General features: G+C 43.8%; 1 protein-coding gene across 1 annotated transcript; it reads left to right on the top strand.

Moving 5' to 3' along the window:
- Positions 1–386: 386 nt before the first annotated feature.
- On the top strand, positions 387–10,915 carry sall1a (spalt-like transcription factor 1a; the record flags this gene model as incomplete). Its single annotated transcript, XM_084540730.1, has 3 exons — positions 387–459; positions 5,775–9,184; positions 10,229–10,915. The coding sequence occupies 3 exons, from the start codon at positions 387–389 to the stop codon at positions 10,667–10,669; spliced, it is 3,924 nt and encodes a 1,307-aa protein (XP_084396856.1). The 3' UTR covers positions 10,670–10,915.
- Between the last annotated feature and the right edge of the window lie 6,910 nt (positions 10,916–17,825).

Below are 17,825 nucleotides of genomic sequence, written 5' to 3'. Positions count from 1 at the left end.
ATGGACTCGAGACGCTGACATTCCCCTGTAGTAGTCGAGATAAGCTTTGACTTGGCTAACAGAAGGGGTTAAACCGTATCTAAAGGGAGTTTGGAAAACCCAGCCTTTCTTCCCCATCCGGATCAACTCATTGGGTGGGAGCTGAGAGAGAGACAAGAGTCCCCAGCAAATCAGGAGCTAATTGATTAAAGAGACTTCATTTGAATAGGAGGGGGGCTGGCGAGGTGCCAATCGCCTTTCAAAGAAGCCCCCCGTATGATTAATCGCAGAGCATTATTGATAATCATAACGGGGCACATGCGCGGTGGATGGGCTCGATTTACGTAATTTTTGAGAGGGTTTTGTAGTCATTTTTTTATTCTTTGCCTGCTGATGTGCCAGCCAGCATGTCGCGGAGGAAACAAGCGAAGCCGCAACACTTCCAATCCGACCCTCATCTGCCTTTATCGGAGCACAATGGTGAGTCTAAGAAACTATCGCTCCTTGTATCCAGGCACCGCGAATTTCTCGCACTTTTGTGGTGTTTCCTCGCGCCTGTGGGCAAAGCGGACCGTTAAAGTTAATACTTCTGGCTTTTAGTTTCTCTGCAGATTCCATCGTCTTCCTGATGAGAGCCTGAACGACTTTTCACCAAACTTAAAAGCTTAGGTTTTCTTTTAATTCACATTTTCCCGGCGTGAAGACTAATTTATGGTGACTTTTATATTTCACTTATCTGTGCTCAAGGCTCCATTATCGGTATTATAGCATGTGGAAGATAAATAGGTTCAAGATAATAACAAGAGCCCAAGGCGATTTTTTCCTCACATTAGCGCTCGTATTGTGTGTTTTAAAACTTTTAAAACTTTTTAGTCTCAGCCTCAGCTTTAAAACCAACGAAACTCTCCTGTTCTCGGTGGCTGGCGTAGTTCTCGGTCCCCTCGGAGCTTCCCTTCGGTCTGCGGAGGACCACCCTGTCGCTCCTGCCGGGACTCCCAACTTTTCCTGGGACGCGGAAATTCCCCCTTCCGCCGTCTTTCAGTCCTTCGCCGTGAAGTTGCGCGGTGTCTTCCCTCTTTTACTAAAATCTGACAAAAGTCGCGACTCGTTTTCACACTGTAGTGGGTTAAGTTGGATAAAAGAAAGGCAAACAGCTCAAAAGAGCGCAAACGAACTAACACATCTCCCGGATATTCAAATGAAACGTCTTCAGTTTACTCATCCTTCACGCTTTTTGCACAAATAGCAGAAGTTCCAGTCTTACTCAGACACTCACACACAAATGTACACCCGGGTTATATTTAATTACAAAATAAAGGATCGTTTTTTTTTCAACCAATATAAACATAGACATTACATTTTTGGTTTTTATTTGCACGCTTTCGCCTTGGTTTGAATATATATATATATTATTATGGGAATTTTTATTTGTTGTTGTCATAGCTTCGCTTTTAACAGTAGCACTGTGCCTAAAATATGAAATGACTTTTGTGCAAAGTGGCCTTCACAAATGCGAATTATTGGACTGTGCACTGGAGAGGAGAGCAGAAGCTACTAAAGTCGCAATTAATTGTAGACTGTTGCGTTTTTGTCGAGGAGACAACATTAAACCCGAACCAAAAACTTCGATAAACTGATAAGAACGCACGACAACATTCATGACGCTTGGATTTCGTTACAGGACGTTGCGTTGCAGCGTGAATTTTTGTTGACCGACTTTCAGGACCCACTGTTGTGAAATAATACATATTTACATGTTCCGTAATTTCAAGAAATGTTTCTTAATTGAATTGGACTTTTGCTTTCCACCGTGGTCGAATTTTACTTCACACCATTTGCATTTTGACTATTTTATTTAATCCAAAATTATTTGATAATTCATAAAACAGAAATACAAACGGGGAGGAGAAAAAAAGTTGCGCTGTCTAGACTCGCTGGATAAAGGCCTATAAATGTAATTTGTGCAATGCAAATTTTCTCACGCCACTTCATGTTTAGCACAGACCGAAAGGCATGTGCAGCTCATTTGAACACTTATTTGTTTCAGTAGAAAGTCATGCTTAGAAACGGTACCTGCAGCCCGTTTCACGTGATTTTAGGGAACTTGACGATTAATGCAAAACCCAGTTAATTCCTGAGTGCTGTTTTTTTCCCCCTGCATTTTCCTTTAAATCTAATAAACGAAGACTGATGAAGAGTCACATTTGCCACCAATCCTGACAGACTGCAGAATGCAAAAAATAAAAAATAAAAAAATCCCAATTTTATCCAATATTATTCCACATGTTTAAAAGTGTCTTGTGTTTGTGATTCTAAGAGCCAGGCCGTGTTGTCTTAGGGTTCGGTGGCATTTAGCTAAAGGATAAATGTGTCTTCTGGAGAGTTGTGGTAGCCGGAAGTGAAACAGAAAGTCATTGTGTTTGTAGCTGGATATCAGTGATGCTGAGTGTTGTAGTTACTGGGAGGTCGGAGTGAGAGCTGCAGAGGGTGGGATGTTGAGCTGTTTTAACCTTTGCCAGTGTCCCTCTGTGTGGAGGTGATCAGAGTTCAGGGCTCAGTGTGTTCCTCTCTGCCTCGCCATTGACCCCGCTGATCGGAGCTGCAGGCGGCCCAGCAAGGCCTCGGCTTTTTATTCAAGAGTGTGCGCGACTGCGAGGCCTTATCAATGTGGTGGCCATCCCCTTATGCCCTATCAGAGTGGCCCCCCTAGAGGGGAGATTGGCAGGGCAGCCCCCTTTGCACTGTTGTTCCCTGCAAACACAAAGTGCAGTCGCTTGTCATTTTGCCAGTGTTTATGTGGTCTGTGTGAGTCTAGGTGTAGCCTGGAGGACTTGCTTTGCCTTTTTTTTTTTTTTTGCCCTCCCCTTAAGCTTTAACCATGTCACCGGGGCAGAGCTTCTGAGATTTGAGTCTTGTCTTGGACCACGGCAGCTTTAGTGGAACCCCATCTAGTGTTCAGTGGGATGAGTCCTGAGGGCTGGAGACGATGAGAGCAGAAACCCTCCTGAAGTTACAAGTGTCAAGAGGCTCACAGAGGCCCCCTGCGAAAAAATAATGTAGGATCTCTCAAAGCTCTCCGTCAACTTTTTTCTGACTAATCCTCACTTTCTGTCTCTCATATTCAGACTTTGGTCACTCTCTCCGAGGCTGTATCCTCCTGCTCTTTGTCTTTCCTGACGCCCTTTAGCCTTGCGCACTGCTTACGTTGTGCTACTGATAGAGATTCTATAGAAGTTTTAAAGACTCCTTCTTCATACCAGCTTGACTTTATCTTGATTTTAATTCGAAGTTAATCCTTGCTATTTTGGGAATTAAGCCTAATGCTAGCATCTGCGCTGTTTGCTGTACAAGTCTTATGTGTGTGGTGGATTTGTAGCGATGCATTAATTTAGCTTTGATTCCTTTTATGGGTGAAGCAGGACACAGTTTTGCAAAGTTTAAAGATCAGATCTGGAGCCGTGCAAACACTGAAGTTGTCGATGAAATTATTTGTGTGTTTTGCTTCTGGGAGGGCATTGTTAACGTTTTCCTCTCTCACACTCCAAACCGTTCGCTGCTGCACTGCACAATTTGATGAAAATATTTTTTTCTGGACCCTTAATTGATAAAAGAGAAATGCATAATTTTTGGGGGAATAAATGTCACTTGTTATTGCTTCATTTTTGTCTTCTAGCTATGGTTTTATTATTATTATTATTATGATTATTATTTTAATACGTGCACCTTAAACATAGTTTTATTTAAAATCTTTATTGAATTTATAAAATGCGCTCTATGTAAAATTTTGTTTTTATCTATTGTTGGAAAATTGATTTTATCAAAGAAATACACACACTTTATTTTTGATGGTGAATCCGTTGTTTTCGGTGCCTTCAGTTGTTTCCCTATTTATTACGTGTATTTTGTGTTGTGTGTGTATCTTGCGTTCTGTGAAGATCTGATCTTGAAAACGCACATTTACCGCATCCTCCAGAAGTTTGTGAGACAAAGTTTTCTCTCCTTTCAATAGATATTCTGTTATTTTCATCCCGCTCATTGTCATATGATTGCATTTTTTCACACTAATGCGTGTACAGTGAGCTTTGAGAAAAGAGAAAAGGTGTTTATTTAATACCTCACATTTTTCACACTATGAATCAAACACATTTTTTCAAAATTAACACTTGGGGTGTAGGTACGCGGGCGGGTGGAAGAGGGGGATTTAACATGAAAAGTTATCATTAAAGTTGAGGCTTCCCTGTTTGCATGGTTTGGTGGTGTGAGGGCCAGGGTTTACTGTCATGGCAACTTTGCGTTATCTGATGTCTCTGAGCGGAGAAACATTGGGGGAGATAATCCCTGAATTAAACAGGATCTGCTTTGAGTCGACTGAGATGAGCAGGGCCAGGCTGTGCCGACGATCCCCGCCGCTCCCATGCTGCGCGAACAATGGGAAGGCATCCTGTCTCTCTGTGGGGCAGGGCTGCACTTCTCTGGGTTTCATTTGCAAATGAATTCTTGGCCCTGATGAAACTGTAGAGGGGCCAGAGCCACAATGAAAGGGATTCATAGAGAAATGCAATTTGTAAATCAACTTGTATGTTAAATAGTGAGATTTTAGTGTGACAAAGAGGGAAATGAATAAGGAAAGTCTGGAGCACAGCAGTGGCTCTGGGGGCAGGGTGTCGCCTTGCCTTTTCGCTCCCTGACTCGTCCTGTTTATTAAAATGGAAAATTTGAAAAGCTGTTTCTGTGCGCATTTGAAAGGTGGTCATTACTTCTGAATACTCATCCATGCAACAACAGACGTTGCAGAGTCTGTGCTGCTTGTTCAGTGAGCTGGTGAGTCCAGTTTGTCAGTTTTGGCAAGTTTGCAAAGCATGCATTCTGATGTACCGCCCTACTCTTTAGTTTTGACCAAGTTATTTTTTAAACACATTCTTTTTGTTTCGTTTTGTTTTTTCGCCCCCAGAAGAATTTTCTGATGACTGCCTTTGCTGTAGTTGATAATGTTTTAAGGTTAAAGTACATTCACAACTATGCAACAAAAGTGCAGCGACTGAAGAATTAAATGCGCTTTTTATTATTTTCAATTAAACAACGACATTTTAACCCTGATAAATAATTTCATTAAATTAGGCACACTTTACTTTGAAATTCTGACATTTTTTCCCCTCTTTGTTTGGCTTTGTTCTGTTAAGTGTGTGCATGAAGCAGTCTGGGTGCCACAGGCTCTGTTGTTCATGTCTCCCTGTGATTGCAGGCTGAGTGGATACAAATTAGTTTAGTGACATAGATAACCTGTCCAAGATGCCCATAGTTGGCTGAAAATGAGCAAAGTTGACAGCAAATTGAAAGTCTAATAAGTCCTTCAAATGCTTGATTTGCGCCGAGTGGACAAGTAGACTTTGAAGGGCATGGAATATAGGAAATCAATGCCTTTCTATGAAATTTCATTAAGACCCAATGTCCTCACTTCACTCTATTCTATATTTTGATGGATTATCTGGAGAAAATGATTACCTTTGGTTGGGTTGATGAAACCCAGATGTATATCTTCAAAGATCACTTTTAAGCAATATTTGAGTAGTTCCCATTGATTTTGTATCCTGTCTTATCCACTGCGTTGAATAAGGCCTTTTCTCATTTCTGTTGGCTTATTGTTGCCTTTCGATCGTTGTTTTTGTGAGCACATCAAAAGGATAAGTGTAAAACTGATTAACTTAAGATTAGCAACAATGGAATGCAAGGAGATAAAGCTGCTTCTTCAGCTGCAAAACATTTCTAATCACTAATCCCTGTTTCCTCTTTTTCAGGGGACACAGAACTTTGCTCCGAAGACCCCCCCTGCAAGGAGTCAGACGCCCATGTCTGTAGCAGATGTTGTGCCGAGTTCTTTGAACTATCAGATCTTGAAGAACACCAGAAGAATTGCACTAAAAATCAGTTAGTTCTGATAGTGAATGAAAATCCTGCCTCCCCTGCTGGAACATTCTCGCCTGGGTCTCCTCCCCATAATCCCGATGACCAGATGAATGACACAGCTAATAACACTGATCTAACAGAGTGCAGCGACCTTTTGGAGCTGAACACTCTTGAAAAAGACGAATCCATGGACGTGGATGTTTCCGGAATGAGCAGTGGTCATGAAGAGGAAGGCAGTCACACAGATAGCGGGAGTCCCATCAATACCGTCAGCAGCCACTCTGGCAGGGGTACCTGTGGCCCTGCAGTAGGAACTTCACCTATCTCTGCCTCGCTACCTCAGCTCAGTAACCTAACTGAACTGGGGAACTTCTCCATGATCAACAGCAATGTCATAATTGAAAATCTGCAAAGCACCAAAGTGGCTGTTGCTCAGTTTTCCCAAGAAGCTCGTTCCACTGGGGGTCCCAGGGTGGCAGTGCCAGCCCTGATGGAGCAGCTCTTAGCGCTACAACAGCAACAGATCCACCAGCTGCAGCTTATTGAGCAGATCCGTCACCAGATACTGCTACTGGCTTCCCAGTCTCCAGAAATGCAGGTGCCCCCAACTTCTGCTCCAGGCACAATGGGGCCTGCTGCCAGCCCACTGACCACTCTCAGCTCACATCTCTCCCAGCAGCTGGCTGCAGCCGCAGGCCTAGCGCAGAACCTGGCTAGTCAGTCAGCCAGTATTAGCAGCCTAAAGCAGCTGGCTGCAGCAGCTCAGCTACCTCAATCCAATCCAAGCAGCAGTGAGACATCTCAGAACATTACCACACTGGGGCCATCAACAGTCAATCCCCAGTCATCTGACAAGAGGCCGGGTCATATGAGTAGCCTCCACACTCAGCTAAGCAACTCCTCACTAGCTAAGTCATCAGCGCCAGCATTTGGAATAGGTAGCTTGTTAAGCTCTGCAGTGAATCCCCTTCTACCTCAGCCTCCACCTGGAAACCCCATGTTCTCCAGCTCTCTGCCCAGCGTTGGCACTACCGTAGAGGACCTCAACTCTTTAGCAGCTTTGGCTCAGCAGAGGAAAGGCAAGCCGCCAAATGTCACTTCATTTGAGCACAAAAGCAGCTCAGATGACGCTTTCTTCAAACACAAGTGCAGGTTTTGTGGCAAGGTATTTGGGAGTGACAGTGCCTTGCAAATCCACCTGCGCTCTCACACTGGCGAGAGACCATACAAGTGTAATATTTGTGGCAACCGCTTCTCTACCCGTGGTAACCTGAAGGTGCATTTTCAGCGTCATAAAGAAAAATACCCACACATCCAGATGAATCCCTACCCTGTTCCTGAACATTTAGATAACATACCAACAAGCACCGGCATTCCATACGGCATGTCTATGCCCCCTGAAAAACCTGTCACCAGCTGGCTGGACAGCAAACCTGTTTTGCCCACTCTGACGTCCTCAGTTGGCATGCTGCTGCCACCAACCATGCCAAGCCTGCCACATTTCATCAAAAAGGAGGATCATACAATAGCCATAACTAGCCCTTCTTTAACTTCAAAGAGTGACTCAGGTGCTGCCGAGCCTTCAGCTAAAAGTAATGATCGAGTGTCTGAAGAGGGTGAAGGTGCAACTTTGCCTACCTCAAATGGAAAAACTGAAGAAAGCAGTCACTCCTCAGGCTTCATGACAAATGTGAGCTCTGCTTCAGAGAGCACTGCTGAGTATACAACATCTAACAGCCCACCCATGATGACCAACCCGCTCATGCCTCTTATGTCCGATCAGTTCAAGGCTAAGTTCCCTTTTGGCGGCATTTTGGATCCTCTCCAGGGCTCCGAGACTTCCAAGCTACAACAGCTTGTGGAGAACATTGACAGGAAGGTGACAGATCCAAACGAATGTGTCATCTGCCACCGGGTGCTGAGCTGCCAAAGTGCTCTAAAAATGCACTATCGCACTCACACTGGTGAAAGGCCCTTCAAATGTAAAATATGTGGTAGGGCATTTACCACAAAGGGAAATCTTAAGACCCACTACAGCGTCCATAGGGCTATGCCTCCTCTTAGAGTTCAACACTCCTGCCCCATTTGTCAGAAGAAGTTCACAAACGCTGTTGTTCTACAGCAACATATTCGCATGCACATGGGTGGCCAGATCCCCAACACCCCTGTGCCAGAGAACTATCCGGAGTCCATGGTCTCTGACACTGGTTCGTTTGAGGAGAGAAACTTTGACGACCTGGACAACTTCTCTGATGACAACATGGAAGGAATGGAAGAAGGCCCAGACAGCAGTGTGCCAGACACACCCCGGTCGGCTGATGCTTCACATGATAGTCTGTGTAACTCCCCAGCTCCCCCTGAAATGTCTAGCCAGGAGGGGCAAGAGAAGAATGGCCAAGAGAATGCCCATCATAATGAGATGGAGGAATTCCACGCTAGCCAAATGAAAGTTAGTGCAAATGGCTTAGTTGAAGGGGATTGCCTCACAAATGACTCCTCGTCTCTGGGAGGGGATGTTGAAAGCCAAAGCGCCGGGAGTCCAGCTCTGTCAGAATCTACCTCCTCCATGCAGGCGCCATCCCCGACTGGCATCCACCTACAACCACGTAAATCCCCCAGCTTCGAAGAAAGGCACCATAGGGCCTTTTCTGTGGACCACACCAGTGCAAGCCTCTTGCACTCTCACCCCTCCAACATCGGAGCCCTGGACCTGACATCTGTCACTCCCTCAAAAGACCCTCTTGGCATGATGTTCCCCTTCCGTGAGCGTAGCACCATCAAGAACACATCCTGTGACATCTGTGGGAAGACCTTTGCTTGTCAGAGTGCCTTGGACATTCACTATCGAAGCCATACCAAAGAACGACCATTTATTTGCACGGCCTGTAACAGAGGTTTCTCCACCAAGGGCAACCTTAAGCAGCACATGCTAACCCATCAAATGAGAGACCTGCCCTCACAGCTCTTTGAGCCATCAAATACCAGCCTGTCCTCCAGCCCGACCCCTTCCCTCCTCTCTGTTGGGTCTCTCAACAAACCAGAGGTCAACGGCTTCTTCCATGGCCTCCACCAAGAGATCAAGGACACCCCGCCTGTCTTGGTCACATCATCTGCATCCACTTCCCCGGTTCTTTCTGCTGCTCCACCACGCAGGACCCCCAAACAACACTTTTGCAACACCTGCGGCAAGTGTTTCTCCTCCTCTAGTGCTCTACAGATCCACGAGAGAACCCACACAGGGGAGAAACCCTTCGCCTGCAGCATCTGTGGTCGGGCTTTCACCACCAAAGGAAACCTCAAGGTAAATGTCGAAGCACCCAGAAAACTGTCGGTCTCCTAAAAGTTTGTGCGTGAGAATGCCGGTGAAAAATGAGTCTCAGGGTGGTTATTTAGTTTTATATGGCGTGTCAGGGCGCTCGGCATCAAGTGGTGGTAATGGTGTATAATTAATGAAAGGAACGGCTCTATGAGAAAAACATACTTAAGGGGAAAGGCTGAATCACGCAACTAATACGAGTATTGGGGAGAAGTTTCAGAATGCGATCGGCTACGAATGATTCAATGCACAGAATTAATTATCATAGGTAATCAGTGTAGTTTTCCATAACAGATCCTGTGAAGAATGCCACACGCCTAAATCATTAGGAAAATTATCTGCTGAGTTAACTGCAGAAGTTATTTGGATTCATTATGAAATTATGACAGTTATTTTTTAAGTGGGTCAATCCTTAATCCTAAACAGGAATTTGAAATACATGTTAATCTTTATTTTTAAAGGTCACATACTTTGTTGCTACTAGTCTCACACAGAGATTTATGTGACTTAGAAACAGAAGTAAGTAAACAGAGAGAAAAAAAAACAACAGTTTTGTAAAAGGTTTAACATAAAATACATTCAAACTCAGTTTTATTTGAATGTATTTTTCAAGGATTATGAAGGAGAAAAAAAATGTCTTAGATGAGGGGAGGAGCAGAGGTGAAATGTCACATGCAATACTGGCTGGAGCAATGAAACTGGACAGTGTAATTTTAGCCAAAGCTGTGTGGTCCCCTTGTGAGATGAGTAAATTAAAGTTTAGATTAAACTGCATGTATCAGTCTCGCCAAAATAAGATGTTTACACCATGTTGGGTACCTCTCACAGCATAAGTCTGCTGCACCCAGGGTGTGAAGCTATTTTAATTCACAGTCAAGCATTATTATTATTTTTTCCATTGCATCATCTCATGTGCAGCTCTTGTGGCCAAGTTTGTAAACATCACTAATTTTCATCGCTCTCATTGCTCTGTCTCTCTCCTCCCTTTCTTTTATTCCCTTCCCCTCTGCTCCCTCTCTGTCTGTGTAGGTTCACATGGGCACGCACATGTGGAACAGCGCTCCTGCCAGACGAGGCCGTAGGCTCTCTGTGGATGGGCCAATGGCCTTCCTGGGCACCAACCCAGTCAAGTTTCCCGAGCTCTTCCAGAAGGACATGGCATCGAGGGCAAGCAACGGGGATCCGGCAAGTTTCTGGAACCAGTACGCCGCAGCCTTCTCCAATGGCCTGGCAATGAAGACAAATGAAATCTCTGTCATCCAGAATGGAGGCCTCCCGCACATGTCAGGTGGTGTGGGGAATGGGGGTAGTTCTCCCATAGGTGGCCTGACCGGCAGCCTAGACAAGCTACACAGCACGGAGCCCAACGCTGCTCTGGCTGGTCTGGAGAAAATGGCCAACACAGAGAATGGGTCCCACTTCCGCTTCACACGTTTCATGGAGGACAATAAAGAAATTGTCACTAATTAGAGCGTATGTCCTCTGGTTGGGCACAGACGCGCGAAGATGCCGAAAGGCATACTGTAAACATATGTAGACACACACACACACACACACACACACAGAAGAAGAGAAAGGAATACACCGAGACAGGGACAAAATCAACTGAACTGCTTTGCTCGCCATTGAATCTTTACGAACATGAGTGTGAAGACAAGTTGCTTTTTTTTGTACAATGTACATGTTATAGTTTTAAGGAGCTTATTTATTAGTGATTATAACCTTGCTTGAAACCAAGTGAAAGCATTAACAGTTAGGTTTTGTTTATTTTAAAGCCAGAATGGGTATGTATGGGTGCTTAAAAATTGTACTTTTGAAACGTAGAATATCTGGTTAGATAACCTTACCTTGGCATTAAGTTATTTTTCTGTCTGTAGTAGCTATAACCGAACTGTCTATGTTCATGTGATGCATTAGCCCTGTAATACGCAAACAGACTTGCTGTAAATAATGTACACTGATCTTCTGTAGATGGTCTAACATCTGTGTGTTCATGCCCCCCCGCCCCCCCATCGGGACAAAACAATGCGAGTCAGGCAAGGGACTGAATGATGTGGTAGTTCCTTTCTTTCTGATTGTTATTTACCTTTATCTTATTTAAGGAAGACAAAACATTGAAGTTTGCTACATTTCAAGGATTTCTTTAGTGTTAACTTGTTTTCGTTGTTACAGTCTCTGTCTATTGTACTTCCTACTTTTTGTTTACTTCCGTAATATTTTCCCTCAATCTCTTTCTTTTCTTTTTTTTTTTTTTTTTTTTCCTGTTGCTCGTATTGTGGTGTCGTTGAGAGCAAGTCAGTTACTAAGAGGGAAACATTCGACCTGGTCCATTTCCTTGTTTTTGGAGCCCGAGACAGCCAATCAAATGAGAAGGATTCTCCTTTAGTTTCTCAGCTGGATTTCCACATTGCTGCTATGTCCCAGCATCCTCACTGACGTCAAGTGCAAAGTTATGTGTTGAAGCTTCTGTAAATATGTTCAGACGTGGAAATACAAACTCCCTCGCAAGAAAATGTACATAAAGCTCACACGAGAAGTCCATCACGGCCAGGGGACAAAATGATAGTGTTTTTATAAATATAAATATATATTGGGTTTAACAAACCTTCGGACTGTTACATGCACTTTCTTGGAAAGTTGGAAGATCTTTATGGGTCCAGTTTCTCTACACTTTAATACCTACTAACAACTAAGATACTGTAATTCTTTACTCTAATAATCAAATACATCAGTTTTCCAAAAGAAACCTTGTGTGTTTGTGTGATTTTATTCCCTCATATTTTTTTTTTTTTTTTAAACTTCACAATAACTCACAACCATTTTCACCCATCAAATCATTTTAAAGAAGAGCAGAAATAAAAATAAATAAAAAAAAAAACTGTTCTGTTTTTGCATCCTGGGCTTCAGTTATTGCGCACTGGCACACTGCAGAAAAAAAAAAAAAAAAAAGAAGCTGAGGCTTGGCTGCAGTCACTGATGGTGTGAGCTCCCCTGCTCTTTAATTTAAAATGATCGCAGTTTTAACCTCATAATTCCCGTCGCCACTCTGTTGAAATCACCAATTAATGGCTAATCCTCGGAGACCAAGTTGATTCACGGCCTTTTACGCAGAATGAAAAACACACTTATTATAAATAAGATAAAAAAATAAAAATAAAAGTCTGAGCGCGTAGAAGAGAGGCGGTGTTGGGGTTGCAGCTGATATTTATTTTCCATATTTTATATATCTCCTGAAGAGTATCTTTCTCGTGTTGGAAATGCACCTTTCATTAAGAATGCGTCGGTCTAATAAATTGCCTCAAAGCTCCAAAAGAAGTCGTCAAAACGATCACACGCTTATCCGGATAAACCTTTTGACGGCTTTAAACGGCGTTTGCTTTTGCATTTCTCTCCCTCTCCCTCTCCCCCCCTCTCCCTCTCTCTCTCTCTTTTCTTTTATTCAAACTGAATTTTTCCCCCTTTTGTATTTCAACAGCTGCATTTAATTTAACACATCGTTGCACATCCTGCAATACAGGATCTGTTAATTTCTGTCCAGCATCCTCGGCTCTCTCTCCCCTCCTCTTCGCGGAGCCCAAATCCCCAATATTTACGTTTTAGATTTCAAGACGTCGAAGCTAAATGATCCTTGCCCACAGTGCCTGTTTTCTTTTTAACAGTCACATCTGTTCCCCGAGCTCTGTTTGTGCAGTACATCGGCTTCCTGAGAGATTCCTTCAAAGGACAGAAAGAAAAAGAAAACTGCTCCGCATTCCTTGCTAATTATGTGCGTACTTCGTTTGCGTGTGCCTTAGTTTAAATCTTATGCAATTAAACAGTAACAAAAAAATATTATAAAAATACATTATTATTATTATTATTACCATCATCATTATTATTATTATTATAGTAATCTAATAAAATGCATTAAGAAAAAAAAAAAAGAAAAAGAAAGAAACAGATTAAATGAATAATAATTACTGGAGTATTGCTGGAGTACTTCCTTACATGAAGTACTGGAATACATAAATAGACGGACTAAAATAAAATAAGAGCCAGAGGAGTCTTCATGTCATTTGGGCTGCTCACAGGTGGGGAGTCCAAATAAACAGCAGTAAATATACATGCCTTATCTCTGCGTGAGTCATCCCACCACTAAGCATGCACCGACCGGGCTCTTGCCCCTCGGTTCCTTGCTTGGGTATCGATTGAGCTGTGCAGTATTACAGAAACACTTGAATCTCAGGTGGCAGGAATGTGTACAATTGATCTCTTCCACTGTGGCTCCCAGCAGTGGCTTTTTGCTCCACAACACAGAGCACCACAGGAAGAGCCGGGGCGAACACACTGAAACACAATCGCTACAGACTAAGAGGGGCTGTCCCGGTCTGCCCTGCTCACTGTCACAATTTATTGTGTTGCTGTGAGTCTCCTCCACTCCTCTGCAGCTACCCCTGACACCGCGCTTTCTGGGATGCGCTTGTAGTTTTAAACACGCGCTCCTACATATGCGGATTTATTTGTGACATCCTCTCTAATGGCTTTATTTAAGAGTTACCTCTTGTTGTTGTTGTTGTTGTTTTTTTCCTCATTTGTGCTAAATGGCTTGGTGGCATTTGGCGTCTGGAGAGGATGGCAACCATCAGCATTACTCTCTTTAGCTTTAAGCCACTCCTGCCCACTTACTGTACACTTGAAGGTTCACTAAAGGGCCAGCCTGAAGTACGGGCTGTGTGCACAGCTGCCACAGAAAAATCATTTGTTTCCACTGCAAATTAACGTATTCTTTCCTACACACATTCTTGTAATTCTAACTATTTGATCTGTCCATTTTTACTTTATTTTGCTTTGAATATTTTCAGCAAAGGCCTTTATGTATTTTTCTAAATTGTCAGTCGAAACTAAATTGTCTGAGAAATAATGAATGTTCCCCAGAACTGACAGCAGGTTTAAGTGGATCTTGTGGTGTTTGGACTAATCCATCACAAGGGAAAGTAAAAGTCCTTCTCCGCTCCTTATGTCTGATTGGAGGAAAACATGTTGCTCTTCTTCACTTGTACCTTCCTTCCATCAATGTGCAGGTCAGGCTGAGATGAAGCTGCACGGAAGCGGTCTTGGGAAGCTGGAGCCCCAACCACCACCACCACCACCACCACCACATCTCTTGCCTCGTGCTGTCAGCCCTCCTGAGTCGATACAAACCGTAGCCTGGGGCCCGGCCTGGACTCCCCACTGAGGATCCGGCCTACCACTGGGAGATCAAAGATCCGCCGACAACAATGGCGAGCTAGCCGCGGTTCACTTTTTACCCTGGATGCACCGGCACACCTGCCCAAGATGTCAATCATGCTCAGGTGATGGCCCGGCTCAGAGGCCTTCTCTCTGTGTAATAGCATACAACATTTAAAACATGTCTAATACTCATTTCCTCTTAGTTTTGAGGTCTTTTACCAAATGCTGCTCACTGTTTAGTGTGCTTTTATCTGTCAGTGTGGCGAACTAGCAGTCTCTTACAGCATTTCATTTCCCCAAATGGCCTAAATTTTTATTTTTTGTTTGTTTGTAAAAGTCAGATTTGTGTTGTCTTTTTCCTCCAGCCATGTCATGCTGCTTTTATCTTCCTGTGGTTCTCGTCGTGCTTCCTGTGGAAAATGAAGGCAGAGTGTACACAGCTGTCTGGAAGGAAAACCCTCCACGTCGCAGGTACAAACACGGAGATTTTTCAGGCCTGTGCACTCTCACAATTATCACAGAGGAGCAATCAAATCCTTCTAGGAAATATCAGTCTGCCAAAAAAACAAAAACACTTTCTTTCTTCGCTCGTCTCCTGTTTGTTCTACCTTTAAGTTCTGCTTCTGACTTATGAGAGTTTGGGGGTTTTCTTTGCATGGTTTATTTTTATGGCACAATCTGGAGACTATCCAAATGTCAAGGTCATTTATCTTGCAGTTCATCCGCTCCTTGCCTTTTGTGTGGTGAGAAAGAAAGGCACAGGCCCATATTGTATTTCATGACCTATTGTGCCAAAGGAGTACCCAGACAAACAGGTGGGAGCCCGAATGTGAGCTCTTCATGGACCAGACTCACCCGACTTGAGGCTCCCTGGGCCATTCTTTAATAAGGCACTCATGCTTGCAGAACGGCCACAGTGCTCTGTTTCCCTCACCGTCAGATGGGAACCTTCAGGGATGCTAATGAATGTACAGTGAGGGTTTGTCTCACGCACAGTGCTCCCGCTATCTGCGTCTCCTAGTTTATCATCACCACTGAAATTGCAAGGCCGTTTTACTGGGCTTTTACTACAAGGGAGACATTTAGCCCATTGTGATGCTAATTCTTTAAAATTTGATGTCAGGGGTTTGTTCTTTCGGGTCAGGATAGGTTTATGAGAATGAGCCTTTCGACGGAGTACAAGCACCTTTTTTGTTGTTGCAGAAAAACCTGCGGTCACAAGGCTGTCCTCCATGCCCCTAAAGGCAAATTTAATTTAATGTACATTTCCATTTTAGGATAAATCACATGTCTCCTTGTTTTGTACAGTAGAATGGAGACAGATCGTCTTTCTTTGGTTTTAAAGAACAGCTCCGAGATTAAGTAGGCTGATTGTGGCCCTTTCACCATCAGAATTACGGCCGGTAACCCTAGCCAGGCCTGTCTGCTCTGGGGCTTAAACACACACACAGTTGGGGACACTCTCTGTTAATGTCATCTCGCAGATTCAGTTTCCTCATCTCAATCTTACCTCGAGTCCCACAACCTCTGACACATATTCTTATTCTTTCTCACAGTGTCAGAGCATGCTAGTGAGATGGAGAGATATTCCGCGGCTGCTGAATGAGATATTGATATTGAGAAGATGTCAAGATGGGATGTCAGAACGAGTGGGAAGAAGCCCTTCAGCCGCTTGTCAGGTGTGTTTGATTCCATAGGTGCGCCGGAGACGTGTCTTGAGTTTATTGAATTTGTCATTTTCGGCCTGGGAGTGAAAAGGGCACCTGTGTGCTGCCGTGAGCCCCCGCGCCAGGACCGCCACCCGCATCACGCGATGACAGCTGACGTGCAGGGACAACCCTGAAGCAGTTTTTCTGAAAGCACTCCATCGGCCTCTGTGTACATTATTCATAGGGAAACAGCTGAAAGGATATTTACTTTGTCAATTTTCTCATAAAAGTCACCCGGGGTTACGGCAAGAAAAACTTAGCTATTTCTGAGGCAGGTTCAGGACTCTGCCAGTCTCAAACTGAAGAATGTTGTAGTTGTGGATACTGACCACCCACATCAGAGCTAGATCAAAGCAAGGCCTGTTTGCTTCACAGTGGCTGAATATTTAGTGACATTATTGGAGTGTGGTAGGTTTCTCCACGCACTCAGTCGCCGACTGTGGGAAAATGAGGAAAGTCTGATAGAGATTTTGTTCTGTTTCAGTGTCATTAATGGGATTTTGGGCTGCTGTACAGTGTATCTGCCGGGCCAGGATCACAGATCTGCCACCCACACCTTTAGAAAAGTGCTCACTCCCTTGGTCAAGGTTAGTTTTCTCACTGGACATCTTGCTGTAGACAAGAGGAAAGTGGTTTCCTCTGTGAAATGTGTAATCAAATGTCAGATAAGAAATGCATTAGGTCATGGCAATTCCCACAATGTTCTGTTTGATATGGAGATGTGGACGTGTGTGTGTGTGCGTGCGTAACTCAATTGTACCACCAGAGTTAGATGTTTGACTCCCACTGGCTCCCCCCGCACTAAAACTGCATCACTCATCAGATTAAAGCATCCGCTAAACGGCATATGCTATGATAACATGAATTCTGTGTGTGTGTGTGCGTGCGTGCGTGTTTTACAGTGCGCCGCCTGCGTGGATCTTCTTGCGCACATGCCTTCCTCATGCTCAGTTAAGTCTGTGCCACCTGTGATTAATAAGAAATATCCCAGATCCAGCAGGTTAATGTTTAATCAATCAACTCGGAGAGAAGCCTCTAAATGGCCCTAGTTTATTTTTAACCACTGCATCACATTAACAGCACCAAGGTCTTACGCGGCCAAAACTCATTATTTTTGCTCTCTGCTAATGTTTATCAATCCGGGGTGAGAATATTTTACACCAGGCCTCTGTGCTTGTTTTCCTTTTTTGGGAGAAGTAACAAAGGTTTCGGCTATCAAGAACATAATGTTCTGAAATTAAAGGACGCACTGAAATGATTTTAACGGCCAAAATATCACAGAACAAGGTCAACGTGTGCAGAAAGTGAGCAGTGATATGATGAATCATTCGTGTAGTTATATTTATAACACCTTGTTTCCTCTTCACTGTGAGCTGCTGCTGCTGTGTGACTTGGCAGAAGCACCTGCGCTATGAAATCAACACGGCACTCAGCAATAATGCTCTCTGAGGCTTGGCCAGTTTACTAAATAATCGATCCAAATAAAAGCAGCAGATAAAATTGACTGACCCTCATATACTTAATTATTGCAGCTATTTGACCAAATAGCATTTTTCAGGATGCTGTGTGTCACAGGCCATCAATATTCCTTTAATCGCTGTTAGTTATTGCCCTACTTTGTTACTGCTGTGGATGGCCGGTCTCCAGTGGTCAGTTTGGCCCAGGGCAGCGAGGGAATGAGATGCTAAATGGTTGCGCAAACAATT

Source organism: Chelon labrosus (assembly GCF_963514085.1).
Source record: "Chelon labrosus genome assembly, chromosome: 3".
In the NCBI taxonomy this organism is placed as follows: domain Eukaryota; kingdom Metazoa; phylum Chordata; class Actinopteri; order Mugiliformes; family Mugilidae; genus Chelon; species Chelon labrosus.
Note: the sequence above shows the minus strand (reverse complement) of the source record. Positions and strands in the feature narration are given on the sequence as shown.